Source organism: Meleagris gallopavo, chromosome 3, assembly GCF_905368555.1.
Source record: "Meleagris gallopavo chromosome 3, MGAL_WU_HG_1.1, whole genome shotgun sequence".
Taxonomy (NCBI): domain Eukaryota; kingdom Metazoa; phylum Chordata; class Aves; order Galliformes; family Phasianidae; genus Meleagris; species Meleagris gallopavo.
The window spans coordinates 15,336,102-15,355,418 of NC_139406.1; the positions used below are offsets into that span (position 1 = coordinate 15,336,102).

At 41.6% G+C, this 19,317-nt stretch overlaps 1 protein-coding gene across 4 annotated transcripts in view; it reads right to left on the reverse strand.

Moving 5' to 3' along the window:
• CDH20 (cadherin 20) overlaps positions 1–19,317 on the reverse strand; it is a 111,083-nt gene that overhangs the window by 12,092 nt on the left and 79,674 nt on the right. For all 4 annotated transcript variants that reach the window (XM_085220351.1, XM_085220349.1, XM_085220353.1 and 1 more), the window contains 6 exons: positions 16,038–16,332; positions 14,242–14,361; positions 11,011–11,178; positions 8,959–9,146; positions 5,141–5,394; positions 1,446–1,582 (listed from right to left, as the gene is read on the reverse strand). In XM_085220351.1, coding sequence (XP_085076477.1) covers positions 1,446–1,582; positions 5,141–5,394; positions 8,959–9,146; positions 11,011–11,178; positions 14,242–14,361; positions 16,038–16,332 — 1,162 coding nt within the window. The remainder of the gene's footprint in view (positions 1–1,445; positions 1,583–5,140; positions 5,395–8,958; positions 9,147–11,010; positions 11,179–14,241; positions 14,362–16,037; positions 16,333–19,317) is intronic.

Here is a 19,317-nt window from a genome sequence, read left to right on the forward strand (position 1 = left end):
ACCTTCAGCTTTCCACATACCCATACACATCTCGCTCACACACCTGTCACATGAACATCTGCATTTATACTCAGTAATATTCACCTGGCTTCTGAAACAAGAAGCTTTAGGAGTGCACAAGTGTGGCATTTCTGAAGCTAAGTTAAAATATTGTGCTGCTGCACGTGTACAGTACAAAACTGGCAGAGGAGGCAGGGAGGGTGAGTCAAAGGAAGAAAGACAGCATCGGATTGCTCTCGCTTTGCCATGAAGCCACAGGGGCGGCTTCTAAGGACTTCCATGGCAGTGTGCATCTACATGGAGCTGTGATGACCATCAGTGGCTGAAAATAAAGCTAGCATTGAAAAAGATGGGGTGAGATCCCATCATGTCACCAGCCGCTCTCGCTACTAAAAATGCAACAGAAAGACTTTGTAGGCTGTCCCAGCATGCAAATGTGTGGCAGATTTCTCCCCTGACTCTTGTGAAATATTCTCCCTGCTAACTTTAAGATGATTGGTTGGGTTTGGAACAGCTTCTCACAATTTGTTTCCTTTCAAACTGCCCCACATCCCTGGTGCAGCCTGGATGTAACAGACGCTTCCTCAGAGATGAGGAATGGCTCAGCTTTTGGCAGCAAGCTTCTGGAAGACTGCTGCTCCTCTGCTAATGAACTGAAATCCTGACCAAAAACTGTGTGGAACAAAGAGATTTCAGGTGAAGATTGGGTGAACTCTATTTTATTTGCTCATATATTGTAAGCTCCTTTATGAAGTTCACATTTGTAAGTATTGTGAACTGACTACCATTTTTCACTGTGTTGCTATGAAATGATCAGCATCTCCTTGTTCTCACAGCTTTGTAAATATCTGGTGGGGATGAATCCTGAGCTGAGCTTTAGTTCATTGTAAAACCTGAGAGTCTATTAAGTTCCAGTTGCTGTGGGGTTTTCATAAGAGAGGATCCCACAGCACCCTCCACAAATCATCCACGCAGAGAGCAGATGGTGGTGCCGCTCACTCACTACTGGCCCAGAGCAGATTTCCAGCAGCAACCCAATAGTAAAGAATCATTGCTGCCTGCCAGTCCCTGCACCATGCAGTCCTCCCAGGTAGGACTGGCAGTTCTGGCAGCTGCACAGCCTTTGCACCTGCCCAGTCCTTCTGGAGAAACAGCTCTCACAGAGACATATTTCAGGAAGAGTTTTAAATAAATCCCTAGAATACTAATGAAAAGAAAAAAATGCACTCTGCATTTAATTGCCAGCCTCCCCTTCTCCCACCACCTTGTGAAAAGGAGCATAAGAAATTAATAAAATATAGCACTGGCTTGCTGGTATCTGAGAAGTAACTCAATGTCACTTCCCCTTCAATACATAAGATCACATGAATTGCTGAATCCCGGTCTTTCAGCCTGCTTTGTCTATTATATCTCTTTAATCTGTGCACAGTCTGCATTCTCCTTACTCAGCTCCATGGCCAGCACTGTGATGTTGTGCCAGGAAACGTCCTCCCGGTCCAGAGGTCTTGCAGTCATCAGTGCTCCTGAAGTGATGTCAACATAGAAGAATCTCCCCGGATCACTGCTCCTGTCAATCGAGTACCTGCAAGTGTACATATCGAAAGCATTTTGTAACTCCTGTGAGACCTGATAGCAGCCTTTCAATATCCAAAATGGGCTATAAGAAAGAAGGGGACAGATTCTTTAGCAGGGTCTGCTGTGTGACAGGACAGTGGTCTCAAACTAAAAGAAAGGAAATTTAGATTGGATATAAGGAATAAGTTTTTTTCTTTCAATAAGAATGGGCACAGGTTGCCCAGAGAGGTAGCAGATGCCCTGTCCCTCAAAACATTCAGGTCAGGCTGGAGGGGGCTCTGAGCAACCTGATCTCACTGTAGGTGTTCCTGTTCACTCCAGGGGAGTTGGATTGGATGGACTTTAAAGGTCCCTTCCAACTCAAATGATTCTGTGATTCTATGTTCAACAAAGTACTCCAGCAGTGGGAATACTGGGAATCCTATATAGCAAATCCACAACTCATCTGTGTGCTCCAGTGACTTGTATAGGTACAGAGCAAGACTCTTGAAAAATGAGTAGTTCGCATGGCTAATGGCACATAACACGAGTACTGCTGGGATGGAGATGGAGGACAGGAAGATTTAGAGGAAGCAGCCTCAAAGCAAGACACAGCTCGGTATGGGAACATCTGCTTTACAGAGGAAATCTGTCAACGAGGAGTGCAAGCTCTTTTTCTAAGCAAAATAATTATACCTTTCCCTTGGGCACAATTCAGACTGTTTGAAAATGACTTCACACCAACTCCTTCACTAGGCACTTGGGCTGAGGAGGAGGAACCATTCCCTTGCTCTCGCTTTTCCATTCTCTCTTCCCTCCAGTGGAATTAACTCCATTTGAACCCTGAACTGCCCTACTGACAGAGCCATGTCCTTGCAAGGGGGGAATGTCAGGATTTTCCCATCAGTCATCAAGTTTTCCTTCAGCAGATGACAAGACTGGTGGCAAAGACACGTTTGCAGGGTGTGTAACACTCAGTTATGTGCTTCAAATACTCTTACCAACAGTTTGTACCAGTCGCCTTCCTAGCTAATTATGTTAACATGGTAAGAGATCCTCTGGCAAAAGCTACCCGTGTGCTTATGCAAATACCACAGACTTGAACAGAGCCCGGACTTCTTCTCTCTTGGTTCTTTCTTCAAAGTTGATGGGAATTGAAAGCATTAGTCATAACAGATGCTGAGCAGGGCTTGCTGTCTGAATTTTCTCCTTTCATAAGTGCATTCACTGGAACGAGAATGCCAGCCCAATCTTTATATAGTGATGAATTAAGCTGGGATATAAAGTACTGTTAGGTTATGCTGTTTCAGAAAAATGAAATAGGGTGGAAAGGCAGGCTTGCTTCCCTTTCACTCCCAATTCTTTCTACGTCTTCTTAAATAAAGAAATTTCTGAGGAATTTGATTTATTTGGGAAATATGTACGAGGGTTGCTATATTTTGCTATACTAATTATTTTAGCATGAGACTATAAAAAGAATTTTCCTCTGACAGTTTAAGGCCAATGAGTATATGAAATTGAATACAGCCTTGTGATTAGTGGTACAGTATTAATCACTGGTGTCAAGAAGCACAGGTGGAGTCTTAGCCTGCATTCTGCATGTATGTTGTCCTGTTAATAAGGCCTGCTCCTACACACTCATTTCTATTGTACTCTGGAGGTAATCTTCCTAAATCCCCTGACGACGATCATGGTGTACTTCTAGCAATTGGAAGTTCACAGTGTGGGGGCCCAGAGCCCTGCTGAGATATGACCTGACTTCTGTATTTGAGAAGAAGGCCAAAGAACGTGTCAGGTCTCAATTTTAATTTCAGACATATTCTGTCTTATGTAACCAGATAGGTATTGGGATTCTTTTATTTTGTTTTACCCTGTGCAAAGTGAAATTGTAGCAAGCCCAAAACATAGCCAGACAGATACAGCACAGAGTCAGTGTGGATGGAGGAAACCACATTAGAGGCAAGGAGTAGGAGAAGCAATACTTGACATGTGCATTTTAGTTAGCATTACAAGTGGTATTCAAATAGTATTTATTCTTATTTTTTTCTTTATCTCAGTCATTCACATTTGTATGTACAAGGTGTGGAGGAGGAAAGAAGGAAGAAAGAAAGGAAAGTGGGAAGGGAGGAAGATGGGAAGGAAAGAAAGAAGAAAGGTGGGACAGAAAAAAGTTACAGAGGAATCTTTAAAATGTGTAACTTGTTTTTAAATATCCTTGGCAATGCCTTCTGTGCTTTCTAGAGTGCTTTTTCATCACAGGCAGTCACTGGAAAGCTCTCAAGAAAACTAAGAGAAAACTCATTAAAAATAACAATAAACACTGCCAGTACTCCAGAATTATTTTTATACTATTTAAAGCAGATTAGCACAAAGCTGTTTGTGCTGCAGTGTCTGGATAATGCTAGATGGCAATCAGCAAAATAGATGCAGGCAGAAAAAAAGTTTAGGGTAATGAAGCTGTGCTGCAGACAGTATAACAGTTTAGCTTTACTCAATAATTTGAAACAATGTCATGAGAAGTAGGATAGCTTTATAATGTAGGTAGAAAAAGTAGGTGTATTAAGTAGAAGAGATGAAAAACTTAATTACAGCAGTAGCACATCAAGAAAAACAGGCTTTGTGTCTGCTTGCATCTCTCAGCTGAAGCCCATAGAGTTGTTCATATAGACTTCCCTTTCTTCGAAGACTCAATACTCAGTGTTATGACTCTTCCCAGTATTTCCCAGTAGTGAGTACAGATAGCTGAGTGCAGACTATTCGGAATCCAAACTGAGACAGGTTCAGGGTCAGCACCCAAAATACTTCTCAGGAGCAGCTGACCTGCTGGGATTAGTAACTTGAAAGCGCCTGGAGCTTCTGCAGGCAGTGAAAACCAGTATGTGGGCTGGCCTCAGGGAAAATCAGTCTTCTCTGATAAATTGGGCTGGCTCAGCAGCTACCATGGAAAACAATATCGCTATCACACAAAGCTGCCCTTATGGCTCCTTTCTGAGTTGTAGCTCTGCAGCTCCAAGGGCTCTAAATACACCTTTTACCTTCCATAACTCCTTATAGATACATTTAGCTCTGCAGCTTTGACCAAACACTATATAATTCAGTGGCTCATGCGTGCTCATTAGTATGCATTTAAACTACTCCAACTGTAGCTGTGCATTTGAGCTGTTGACAAAGACAGGTTGCAAATAGTAATGGTTTTGAAACAGAACGGGAAGAGGGAAGTGAGCTCATTAATTTTCCCTCAGTCCTACAGCAGATTCTCAGCAATGCTGTCAGTTTTGTTGTCAGACTGTGCCGGCAAAAGTACAGAGGTCTGGAGTTTGTTTTTAACTTACGCTGTCAGGGCTTGCCTTGACCAGTTCATGGCAATGCTAGCTATTGAAAAAACAAGGGTGAGCTCCTACTTTGCTTTGCCAGTTGTAACCAGGCTCCTTGTAGTATGAGATCTCATTTGATTAAACTCACTGATGACTTTAAGAGGCTGGAAAGAAAGAGTCCCTCCCACCCGTCCTGCATCAGCCCCATCACCAGTCCATCAACCAGAGGTATCAGAGAATACTCCTGGTGGACACAAGAAGAAAAGACAGACCTGATTGAATTGTTGGTCACATCCGGGTCCTTGGCAGAAATGATCTGTATGGTGGCCCCAATCTCCACATCCTCAGGCACCTCCACAAAGTAAAAACTGGGCTCGAAAACAGGAGGCTCATCCACATCCTCCACGCTGATGTGAACAGTGGTGGTGTCTCGGAAAGGACCCAGGTTCAGGAAGCGCATCTCCAGGTGAGGGTTGGCACCTTCTACTTTCAAGGTGTAGCTTTTCTTGCTCTCAAAGCTTAAAGGCTAAGGAGAAAAATCGTATCTATGATTAGGCTAGCTGCATCACATGATTTAGTCCATATTTTAATCTTCAGAAGAAAAAGATGCCCTCTCACATAAGCTAATTCTTATTGTAAATAATAAATCTCTACAATTAATTTTATTCACAAGGGTAATAAAGATTAATATTTGCAGGTGGAAACAGAGCACTGAGTGACAGCTGTACTGGCAGTGGCAATGCCTGCATCTTGTTTTTAATTATTTTTGACAGTTGAACTGAAAAAAAGTCAGTTCGCAATATGTATTCATACTGCAGTCACTTTAAAATGTGCATTCTTTCATTCTTCTTGCTATAATGAAAACAAGAGTGGCTGCACCAGCCTGATATTGTGATTCACATTTTCATTCTAGTCTGGGAAAAAAACAGAAACGAAAAAACAAAACCAGGCAGAAACAGATAGTTTGAAAGCATCTGAAAACAGGCAAAGATGTGAGGAGCTGGTTCCTCAGAAATGGGCCCTGGTGGCAGTCATGATGAGGAGGTCCCAGATCATGCATAAGAAGAGATGAGTTTTATCTGTTAGTACTTGCGTGAACTTGATTTCCTTTCTGGATAAAGTTATTTACTTGGGGATCCTGGGTATGGAAATAATAGATTCTGACACTGAAATTTTCAATAAATAAATCTTTAATTTCCCTCTATGCTCCTTTTCACAGATCCCTGAATTAAATGGAGCTTCTCTAAAACCTGCTTGGATTTAAATGGACAATTTCATATTTAATGTACAATTTACCAATCCCAGTAAGAAAGAGAAAACATGACAAGAATGACTACATTGAACTATTTCACCAGATTAAGTGCAATTTACAGCAGACACAGCCATATTTTTCCAAGCAGTAGTCAGAAGTTACAAGCAGTCATACAGGGATTAAATGATCACAGCCCTTTATTTCTGTATCTCGGGGAGTATTAATGCTGAAAGCCAGCATAACTGGATCTCCTTAACACAGACCCTAAGCAGGACAGACTTTGTCCCAGGGAAGAAATGTCCCCATTCTCAGGGTTTCCCAGTGGGATATCATACTCATTTTTGTTACATGGATGGCTTTCAAAATGTGTGGCTGCATTTGTACAAATTGGAGTGCTGTATGTGGAACTACCATACACTCTCAGTTCATTCAGACTCCAGTAAGACCATTCTTGTTCTCATCCAAAACCTTTGCTTTTTCCTTTCAGCTCTTTCACTATGGAGACATATGACTAGATAGGGCAAGGAGCTCAGCAAGAAAACGGAGGTACCAGCAGATGATCCAAAACTTACTTCTGCTGCACTTAGTTCTCCTGGTGAATCAGTGGCTACGGCAGACATAGCACTTGTCAGCAAGGATTTAAGTAGATGTACAAATATATTACCCATTAGTATGGAGTCATTATGGTTTACCAATTGCGTATTTATGCATCGTAAAATAGCAATAAATATATTCACACAATCAAGCAATAGCTATTGTCCATCTGGCAAGGAGTGTGCAACGCAAAGCTGCCTGAATGTGTATCAGGAAGGAGGCCATTCTATCTCCTGCATTTTCACATGAAGAAGATTGTGTAAGAAACACTGCACATAAACCAAAAAGCTGTTATAAAAAGAGCACTTAAATCACAGGAAGACTTAAAAGCTGTAAAACCCAACTATGTTAGGAAATATTTGCCTAGGGTGCCCAAGTTAGGAAAAAAAAAAGAAAAAATTAAACACATAGAATCATGGAATCATAGAATCACAAGGTTGGAAAAGACCTATAAGATCATCTAGTCCAACCGTCTTCTCATTACCACTGCTACCACAAGCACTAAACCACATCTCACTGCTCCTCATCCAGGCGCCTCTTGAACACTGCCAGGGACAGCGACTCCATGACCTCTCTGGGCAGCCATTCCAGTGCCTGACCACTCTCTGAGAGAAAAAGTTTTTCCTCATGTCTAACCTAAACCTCCTCTGATACAACTTGAGGCCATTTCCCAGGGTTCTGTTCGTTGCCTGGGAGAAGAGGCCAAACCCCTCTTCACCCCAACCTTCCTTCAGGAAGTTGTAGAGTGCAATGTGGCAGGCCACCACGCTTCTGGTCTCAGACCACCTCAGTTTGTTTTGGCCTCCTTCATTGTCATGGCTTAGACTTCTGAGCCTTCCATCTACCTTCTGCTTTGGATGCATTCTAACCTCTTTCCAACATGGCTCCGTGAGGAGGGCAAGCAGGCTGCCTCCTGCCGAAGACACAGCTGAGAGGAGAGATGCCTTTTTTCGAAGAATTCATCCTGGTTTTAGAAATTCTCTCTCCCTCTTTCCCCTTACTGTGATATTATTTTCTAACAACACCAATTGCATGACAATTTTTGGTTTTGGTTGCGTAGCTCCAAAGGACGACTTCCCAGTGTTTGGCTATTGATGATTGCAACATTTCAAACAGTATCAGGTATAGAGCACATTCTAGAGATATTTATATACAGTGGATGGATTGAGCAGTGTGATGTCAGTACATATACAATATGATTGATGTCATAAACTTTTTATAACTGCTTCTGGTACAAATTAACATCTAGTAAAGCTGTATTTAGGATAAGCGAAGTCACACTAATTGACATATGTACTCCACATAAACTACTTTATTTCATCAATAAATAAGTGAAAAATTCCAGTAGGGTTTTTATTCGACATTTATTTTGTTCTAGCAAAGCATTTAAGCACACACTTAACTTTAGGGCTTAGTGCACATGAACAAGATTTGGAGAAAAGTGACCATAAATACATGCTAAAATGCTTTGCTGTAGGGCACAGAGACTTGCATGGTCAAATCAATCCCAGGTGTACTTCCATTTTAGCATATATTTTTGTCCCAGGCTATTTAAAGGGAGAAATATATTCCCTTATTAGTACACCAGACATACACTTAATCAGAAATATGGTTACAATTTCGTAACCCAGAAGTACTTCTTGCACTTATGTAAGATTGTAGAATAAATATCCTATAGCAGGGAGTCTAAGCAGAAAGGTCTACTCCGTTCTCTATAGCCTGCGGTACTGAGCACTAGCAGCTTCACAGCTGCCATTTTAGAGACAGCTTCTTCCAGCCTAATTAGCATTTATGGATCTTCAAGCAGCAATTAAAAAAAAAAACACTGCCTTGGTTTTATTGGTTTATAAATAATTCTAAGGCATGCTTTATTATTGTCTGTGGGACACCGGAGTGAAAAATGTGTATAGTTCAAATGCAAATATTGATTTAATTTCTTGCATTGTAGGATAATTAAGCTACAGAGAATATTTAAATAGATAAATAGCGAATCTGAATATTCCTTTGGTGGGAAAAGACATGTTTATGCTAGCACTGTCCCTGCTTTTTAAAGGCTGCTCCTAGGATTGTGATCTGCTTTCATATTTTAGCAATGAATGTTAAAGAAATGCTGTTTTATAGCAGGAAAGGGGCTACTGCCACGCAACGGGAGCCAAGTTACTACACACACAGGGGAATACTGCACACATAAACTGTAACCAGGACCACTAGATATAAATTACTATAAAAAGGAAACTTTATTACCTTTCTCACAGTTATGATGCCAACTTGGTAATTGGGATCGGTATTAATATCAAAGACATCCAGTCCATCTCCATCCACGAGGCTGTACTTCATCTCTGCGTTAATGCCTTCGTCCAGGTCTTTAGCAACCACGCGGCCCACGGTGGAGCTGACAGGAGCAGACTCCAGCACACTCATCTGGTAGTGCTCTGCCACAAGAAGCAGGAAGAAACAGAACAACAAGCTGTGAAAAGGAACCAGAAACTGCACAGTAATTCAAAAGGTGACTCGAGATGGGCCATAATACACCTAGTCTGATGGGAACCTCTGTGACCTTTCCCAGAGTGAAGACAGCACAGTGTGATCGCCTTTAACAGACCACAGCCAGACTGAGTTGCCAGGGAATGTTTGATGCAGGTGTTTGTCTTACCGACAGGTTTGCTCACAGGGTTCTGTTCAAAATAGCAATAAAATAAAAAACAGGAACTGCAGATGGAAAAATTGAGCAATTAGCACAGGTGGTGGTGCAGCTATTATCTATAGCAGGATACGAAACACAGTTAGTGGGAAAGACATACAACTGGAATAAACACACAAATGCCGAGCACCACGAATCCCTCCCCAAGTCTGCACAAACTTTTTCAGCCCTCGGCAGTACTTTGAGAGCTCAGAAGCTCGCCTGTTCTTTCTCCTAAATGTAACAGTTACTTTATTCAATTGTACTCCCTCTCCCTACAAACTTGGCCTTGAGAACATTTAGCACATCACTAATTTGCTTAGCAGTAAAAGAAATAACTGTCATTTTAAAAGTATGCATTTTAAAACTACACGTTTTAAAAATATAAATGCTTTCTCTAAAATACAGTCCTGCCATCCTACTTCATGTCCAAACCTTCCTTGCTGCACTTTCTCTGTCCAATTATTGTGCTTTATAAGGCAGACTAACACCAAGGGTAGGGTTTGATTTATTCTCATTTTCCTTCATCTAGGCTTTGATGTCAAAGTTACAATTCATGCCATTTTCCAAACAGGATTGGCGATGATGTGTTTAGTAAGTTGTTCTCAAAGGAGAAGGAAAGTAGAAGTTGATGCTTCTTGCTGGTCTTTGTGGAGTGTTTTAATATATCAATGCCACATGCAGAAACAGATGGAGAAGAAGCAGAGCAACAAAAAGAACTGCAGGAGCTTTTGTTCCTCATCCAGATAAGAAAAATGGCAAAACTAAAATAGCTTGAGAACTGATCTATACCACCAGAAAATTGACTTTAAAAAAAAAATAGAAATTTATCGTTGGTCCTTTGGAAGATTTAGTACAAAAATATCTGAATTTTTATTTATGATTTTTAAATGTAATATAGTAGGTAAATTTGTCCTAGAATAATTAACACACATACACACACAGGAGCAAAAAACTGCAAATCTTGCTTTAAGATTTTGCAAAGACGAAACAATGTTTCTGCTAAGAGTGGAGGTGTCTGTTTTCACATTTCATTGACTGTTGCTGTTGCATTTGTTATCATTTAGCTATATACTGCTGAGGTTTAGGGGAACCTTTACTAGAGAACAGCCTGTGGGGCAACCTGTGGGACAGCCTGTGTGACGCCGACAGCTCAGCAACCAGACGCTCCCTGCAGTGTCCTGGCTGTGGTGTTGAATGCATTATCTTCCAACTTCCAGAACTGCCACATGGCCCTGATCTGACAGACAGCCTTTTGGAGATAGGACAATGAGAGAACCAGGGCAGCTATTAGTAGCCAAAGGCAACGGTCATGAGCAGCCTTGGAATACAAAAGTTCTCATTCTCTCTTTTTTTAAATGTTGTCCTGTAAATTAATTTTATACCCTGTGAAAAACAGGTTGCTTTTGATGATTTTGGCAGACAGAAACCTTTACTGAAAGACTAACTACTGGAAGCTATATTTTGGTATTTTCTGAAGGAAAGTTCCTCCTTTGATCTGAAATCATGCTCATCTCTCGCTATTGCCACACCAACTTTGCAAATAGCTGGAATGGGACCAAACAGCAGTCATGTGGCGCTGCCCTTTTTGCCATCTTGACAGGGTGGATACTCACTCTGTGGAAATCTGGGTGGGTTGTCATTGACATCAGAGAGCGTGATGTTGACTGTGGTTGTTCCAGCTAATCCTCCCAGCTGTCCGCCCATATCCTTGGCCTGGACAATCACTTCGTAATACTCTTTTGCTTCTCTGTCCATGTTCATCAGAGCTGTCCTAATTAAGCCTGTGAGATTGAAAGGGGAAGTGGTTTGGGGAACAAAGGAGACAGCAGTTAGTGCACAAATGAGGCAGGGTGGTCCTGCTTCTCCAGTGCGCTCCCTACACAAAGCATCAGACCAGACTCTGCACTCAGTCTCACCTTTGTTGGCACAATAAAACTCACCCAAATTAAATCTAGGTCAACAGAAGGCATGAATTTTAAAGGAGCCCGGTTAAAACGCATCAGATGTGGGGCAGGCTGTCCATTCAAAATTAAAGCGCTGCCTTCCACGGCAGCTGGAGAAGGACTGTGGGAACACAGCGCGCTATGCTGAATTATGGCTGTGATCAGGCTAAAACAACTCTGCATAAAAGGTAGAAGTAATGGGACCAGAGAAAAGATACAGATGTTTCCAGGGTGTCCTGCATGCAGTCCTTGCGACAAGCTGACTGAAGTCCAATAGAGACCTATGCCGGGGGCAACTAGAGTTTGACCTTGAAAGTCTTTTCCTACTGAAATGTCCTTAATTCTATGGGAAGGCGGGGGGGCTAGAAGAGGGGAGGTTGGCCGTCCCCTTCCTCGGGTGACACTACTGCGAGAGGACGTGAGGTGGCAGCAGCACTTCTCTTATGGAGGCTGCCAGCAGCCGGCTGGGGCAGGACGTGCTGCCGGGCTTTGCGGCACCCAAAGCCCTGGCTGCACTCTGGAACACATTCAGGGTGTCCCTCCACACGGCCCCCCCAGCCCCAGGCACCCACCTTGTCTGCACGGAGCAGCGTGCAGGGTGCATGCATCAGGGCACTGCCAGCTGGAGTGATCTCCTTTAGTCTTTATTTTTAGCAGGCGAGCAATGGATGGATTTAATAAAAAAGCAGTAAAAAGATATTGCATTGGCAATTATCACTGAATGTAAAAGGAAAGAAATAGCGACCAGGACTGGGCAATTCACAGTGCACTATTTTAATTTTGCTGCCTGGAGTCCTTAAGAATCTCATCCTGCAAAGTCGAGCAATTCCTCAACTCCTCAGTAATAGAAACAAGATGAAAATGCATAGCATTTTGGAATGTATTTTCTCTACAAACAAATATTTTGGTGAGAATTTCTCCTCCTGTCTTGTCCTTCAGAGAGAAAATCTAAAGAAGACATCAGCACCTGCATTTGTGGCCTGTGGGCCAACACACCAACCCTCACAGTCATTCAGATTCTCACATGCCCTCTGCTCCCAGCTCCCAGGTCTCCCTTCCTCCAAAAGGTTTGGCTTTTCTGGGAAAGCCCAGCACATAATTTATTTAGTTTTTACAAAAAGAAAAACACAGGTTTCTACAGGGCCCTTACACCTGGATACACAGCCTCGCTGTGTAATGTTTGGAGGAGTGACAGTGCACCTCCTCCTGCTGCTGCACGCAATTGGTTGGCCAAGGAACGCTGAGGATGGTGATGAACCTTAAGCCTTCTCTACGGCTATGGGAAGGACTCAGATCCTCATATTCTCCAAAATTGGGTGCTGGCACTATTGCTTTTAGCAAATTGAACACGGCTCTAAAAAATAGTGAAGAGCAGAGATGATGTCCCTTCTGTTCCACAACAGCCAAACAATTTCACAGGATGTGGGAGAATCAGGGACCTTTGCCTACTGCCTGATGGGATTTAAATCCACATCTTTAACCTTTTAGGGGAATTTGATCATGAACAGGCTGTAAAAGTACTCTGGAAAAAGGACAGAGGCTCTTGGCCTTTCTTTGAATTGATTTACATCTAGGTTAACGCAAAATCCATGAGGAGAATGACAGAACAGGGGACAGGAGCAATGTTCTTGAGCCAGGCCATGTTGGGAGGTGAGGGATAGGGACCCCAAGGGCTGCTGGCAGAGGAATGCATTGAAATGGTGTGCACACTCCTAGGTGCTTTAATCATCAGACATCACTACAAAGGAACTGGTGATTGCTTATGCTCTAGCTCTGCTTTTGAAGAACATGAGACGGGCAATCACATTTTGTTGGTTATTAAATCCTGAAGGCAGGTTTGCACTGGGGAAATTGGTTAGAGTCCTGTACCTGTGATGGGGAAAAAACAGTTTCTGGATGACAAGTGTCTGGATGACAAGTGTGTGCACTCTAAACATTGCACAGAGGTTGCTCTGGATCTCATGTCTAGAGATGCAGGTCTAAGTGACTGGGAAATTTCTAAATGGAGAAAGAGGATCTTTCTGGGCTAAAAAGCAATCAAGTACATGGTTTTGGACTAAAAGGACTTCTCTGCAGCCTAAGCTGCACTCTAGCTGTTAAATTAATACTGGATCTGAGACAGAATATTACCTCCTTGCTTTCCTAGAAATCATTCAGTACTTAACAAAAATGATGATTATGCCCTTATTTTCCTATGTTTGATAACTTGATTACAAAATGAATATTACCGCTTTAATTAGATAGCATAGAGCTGGTTTGCACATTGTCTTTGGATAATACACCTGCTAACCAGAAACTGCTAACTTTTAGTAGTGGATTACAACGTGATTTTTTTTCTACTTTGTCCCTTAGGGCTCAGCAGAGACTATCGTCTTATGAGTTTCTGACCTTAGCACTACAGATGCCCTTTAGAAACTGTCAAAACCTGTCAGATTCCTCTTTTGGATATAATCCTTAGATATATACAGAAAAAGAGAGAGAAAACAAGCAAGACAGAGAGATTGTCTTGGAGATAAATTTAAGGTTATTAACAAGAACACCCTTAGGTAAAACTACTCCACATAACTACATGCTTCAACTTGCACTTTCCAGTTCTGGTTACCAACTAGATCTGCTGAAGACATCACTGCAGTGATAGAAGCTAACAAAGATATTTACAGCATCAAACAAGCACAATTCCTTAACAGCAGAATATGGCCACTCAGATGAACACATTGCTGCAGAGTCCTTCTTCGGGAGTTCATTACCACATTCTTGCTTTTACAACCTCACAATGCTGCGCTGTCCAGTTTCCAAGCCATGCAAATGTGTTTCTATGTCCACACTCATGACTACCTCTTCTTCTTTCTTCTTAAAACCTTTATTTTTCACACTGGCTCATTCCCAAATGAAATAACATACCTGTCCGAGAGTCCACAGAGAAATATGGCTGTCCTTGGAGAATGCTGTACACAACTCTTGCGCTGTTCCCATAGGTTGGGTCATCAGCATCTGTTGCAGTCACCTGAATAACAGAGGTGCCTGACAAAAAATAAATAAATTAAAAAAAAAATAAATTAGGAAGACCGTGTGGGATAAAGAGCTGCTATGAAAAGTACACAGTTCAAATCAAATTAAAATTTTTGACAAGTTTTCCCACACCAAATTTCTGCATTTGATTCTGGTAGTGTTTGTATTTATTTCTCATATTTGTATTTCAATAGCACTTAAGGAATTAATAGGCATAAATTCATCAAGCATCTTTAAGAAGATATAAAAGTAAGAACTCTATGGACCACGGGTGCAGAACTGCTGATCTAACAGTATTTTGTGGTGGTTTGCAGGGAGTTATTAGTAACATGCTACTTGTTTCTTTTCCCCCTTTCTTGCTTTAAAATGTTATCTGAAATCAATTCAAATAACATCTGTAGAATAAATCACAGTTTGCTGCAGGAGGTCCATGGGTGCTATATGTTGACTAAGGAATGGAAATTGTTCACAAATTCTGAGCATGAAGGGAAGCATCTCTCAGATAATCTCTCTGTAGCCCTGCAATTTACGTTGTATGGACCACAGGTTACACCCTGCTAAAGTGCTTTTTGGGCTCTGCACAGATGCGTATACTTTTCCTTCAGTCGGTTTTCAAGGTCTGCATCCTCTGAAGCTAATAATGGCATGTAGGTGATGTAATTTATCAAGAAGGAGAAGGTAAAACATAACTCTATTTGAAATATATGAGAGTTTTGACTCCTTAAAATGTCAGACAATGCCTTTATGAATGCATTTAGCTTTCTACATAATGTTTTGTGTTAGAAACAAATCCAGTGTTACTAGATACACACTGGAAAATAAACATGAATTCAAACTACCTGCTAACATTAAGTAACATTATTTCTGAAAGGAATTTTTCAACTGGTACTTGTTTCCAGCTTTATGCCAACATTATGTTGAAGAATGAGGAGTTGAACATATCTGTAACTTCAGGATGTGATTTATTTGGTATTATTTCAGAAATGATGCCACTGAGCCAAAAAGCCACATACCTCTCCAAAAGAAAGAAAAAAGTCCTGTAAAAAAGAGTACTTAATGTGACTATTAGAATTGTCACATGATAATGGGATAATGGTTTATCTTGATGTGTAGATAGAAAGGATGCTATTTGCCCTCTGGCTACACTGCAATAATGACTGTCTTTGGCATGATCTCACTTTCTAGAAGTGCAGAGCAAACAGTACTGGATCTTTGGGATCGACTGAACGGTGTTCAGGACAGGCATACAGGATTAGAAGGTGGAAAGTTGCTAAAAATTGTCATTGTGTCTATACAATTTCAAGGGCTCTTGGACAGCATTTCAGCTCTCAGTATGAACTTGCATTGGTTTCTGTAACCATAATTTCCTGGCTGGTAATGGATGTTTAATGGTCATTACTTATACTACCATCTGAGGACAGGGGAGAAGCAGCACTACATTACTGCTAGTTGTCTGCATATAGCATGTTCAAATGACACCTTTCTTCAGCTCTCCAGTTCTCTTTCACATTTTCCTTTCAGAGGTGCCCATCTGATGGTGGTGCAAAACCTACGTTCCTCCTGTAGCACCCAGGCACCACTAAGGAAGATCTCCTGCCCTGCAGCTTTCATGAGGAGCAAAGACAGAGTCCAAAGAGTCAAGGAACTGATGTTTTGGAGACTGTCTCTAACCACAAAATCTGCCTTACCCACAGGTGACATTTCTGGAACAGAGGCCACATAAGGTCCGTCCAGGAACTTGGGCTCATTGTCATTGATGTCTTGGATTTTGATGATGAACTCAGACTCTGGTTCCATCGGCCGGCCTGTTCGTCTGTCCAGAGCCTGTGCTCTCAGGGTGTACTGTGACCTTTCTTCTCTGTCCAGTCTCTGAATGGCATGAATGTCCCCTGTGGTATCATCAATTGTAAACACGATGCCAGCTCCCTCTCCTGAGAGGATGTATTTGATGGAACCATCTCCTCTGTCCATGTCGGAGTGGAGCTGTGGAAAGGAACAGGACTCAGTTAGAGCACGAGCAGGGCAAGTAGCTTCCAAAAGACACTGAGCACATGAGCATTTTGGTCTTACTGAACTTTACAGTGAAGGAACAGGCCCTGTGCCTCTTTCAAATCTCATTCAGCACAAGAATTATCCTTTGCCTGGTTGCAGTGGCCACTGAAAGGACTCACTGCCAGGGAGAAGGGAGAAGGAGAGGTCAGCAAAAATATGGACAATGCTTGCTCATGGAGGAGAGAGATATTGCAGGGGTAGCATAGTATCAGGCAGATGAAGTAAATCTCTTTGTAATCAAGGAGAAAGGAGGATGGGAGAGCTGCTCAGTGAGTGCCATCATTCAGACATCTTCTAAAGATTTAATCCCCCTGAAATTTTCCCATGAAAAGCCTGAAAAATTCAGCTGGACCATTACATCTTCAGGAAAGAATTACTGTCAAGCAGTAGGTAAGGTAATCAATGAGGAACGTTTCATTGTGTCTGTGGTAGGATATATAGATGAGAAGCATCCCAGAGATTCTAGAGAATTAGCAAATGGATTTATTGCATGACTGCTAATTAGTTCTGAGCAGCCACAGATAGCTGGCAATGCAACAGAACAGAGGAAAAGTAAATGCTGTGCAAATTATCATCTGAAACAGAAACAAATCATCCCAGGGACTACCATTCTGTTAAACACCTGGTTCTTCTGAAATACTGGAATGATTATTAAAAGACAAACAGTACACTTAATTTCACTCATGCTGTCTGGGTGCCTAACAGTATGCTCATACTTCCATGGTTTTGAGGAACAGAGCATAAAATCTTGACCAGTGCCCAGAGAATATAGAACAGTTTTAGTCCTAACCAACAGGGTGGTATTAGGAGGTGCAACAATCAAAAGGAACTTGAAGGAACAGCTGAAGTGTGAATGTTGTTTTGAATTGTGATTATCATACTTGGAAATGAATAAAGAATAGATAAAGCAAAGCAAACCAGCCAACCAACACCCAGTCATCAGAGTACTTAGGTGGCACATTGACCTTTAACAATTGCCCTGACAACGATTGTTAAAAGCAGGAACCCATCTGCCACAGCTAAGGTCTAAAGTGATTGTGACAACTGTCTTGTCAGGTAATTGATATTTCATTTCATCGTTTTGCTCACGGTCTCTGCAGTGGCCACTGTATCTGAGAAATCTGTATCTGAGAAATCTTTATTCTTTGGAGGAATGCTGGCAGCTCTCAGGTGATGTATCAGCTAAATGGAGGAAGAACAAGCCCAGAAAAAATTGGCAAAACAGTTACATTTAGAAGACTGCCATATGTATTATTTCTCTGCAGGTGCCAGAACTGCAAACTGGCACATCTTCAGGAAACAGCGTTTTGTGATTAATTTACAAAACACCAACAGTGGTTGTCATTATTTGCCCTAAACACTCATGGCTCAGAGATTATCATTGTCATAGCTCGTAAACAGCATACTTCCAGAAGAAGGACACTGTTATACAAGGGCTGCTCTGAAAGTAATGCCTCCTATTTTATGATGTTGGCCCATGATGTCAGAGGCAGATGATGGTGGTATGGCAGTAGAGGCTGAACTTTCCCACCAGTATTCCATTACATGCTTTTGCAGTGTGATAGATGGCATCAGTGGGGCAGTCTGACCAAATGGCATCTGACATGGAAGTGCGTATGAAGCAAAAGTATGTCACTGAATTCTTCCATATGGAAAAAATGGCACCCAGTGACATTCACTGATGTTTGCTGAATGTTTATGGAGACCAAACAGTGGATGTGAGCACACGGAGGGGTGGGTGGTGTGTTTCAGCAACAATGCCCTCATTGTTGCTCCTCAGCTGTTAAACAGTGGGTTACCTACACTGGTGCAGATTTTTACAAGCGTGTCATGTAGGTTTGTTCATTGCTGGTGAAAATGCATAGCTGTTAGTGGTGACTATGCTGAAAAATAATACTTTGTAGCTAAGAATTTGCTCTATCAAACAGTGTTATTTTGCTCTCTGCATCCATTGTAGTTTGCATGGAAATAAATAGGAGGCATTACTTTCAGAGTGACATATGGGGGTTTTCAAATTGATTCAGAAGCTAAATCTTAGGCATTTGTTTTAGTGAATAAGCACATTGGTGAGTATGTGCAGCTGCTCAGATAGTTACAGATGTTAGACCTGACTGGGGAATTTAGAGTTGGGTCTGATGGAAGAAAACATGTTTGGAAACATCAAGAAGTCATTATTAAATATGAAAAAAAAAAAACAAAGAAGACAAAGGAAAGAAAAAGTTACAGTGAGCACAAAGGCAAAGGCAAAGACAAATGATAAAGAGAGAAAAAAAAAAGAAAAAAGAAAAAGAGCATGTTTTAAAATAGCAGATGTTCTGAAAAGTTGTAAAGACTTGGAATAAGGTATCGAATAAAACTGATGAGTTAAATTACCCCTTCTGTTCAAAGCCCTGTTTGGAATGAATGTACTTATATAGGGAGAAAAACAAGGAACAACCGTGGCACATTAATAAGAATTTAGGAGTGCAAGAGGATCTCTGTCTAACTGATCTGTTGAAAGCCTCAACCAGGGTCTCAGTTAAGACTAGGCAATAAGAAATGCTAGCAGATTTGTAACTTCTCATATAACCTGAAGACACAGCAAAAAAAAAAAAGAAAGAAAAAGACTTAATAAATGCAGACTGTAATAAATCTGAAAGAATGAGGTGTCCACAGAAACTGAAGCTCACAACACTGCAGTGACAAGCCCAATATCATGATGGTGGAGTGTATGTAGAAGTGACTGTACTGGAAAGGTGATCCAGCTTTAAGCTGGCTCTATTTAATGGGTGTTGCAATAAATTGTGCTGCCATGTGGCTGGCTCGGAAGTAGGAACAATTCAAATATACTTTCTCTCTGTATAAAAGAAATTGCTACCTGTGCCAACCTGAGCTGCTTTTGATAAGGATAGTACAAAGATTAAGCAGGCTGTACCT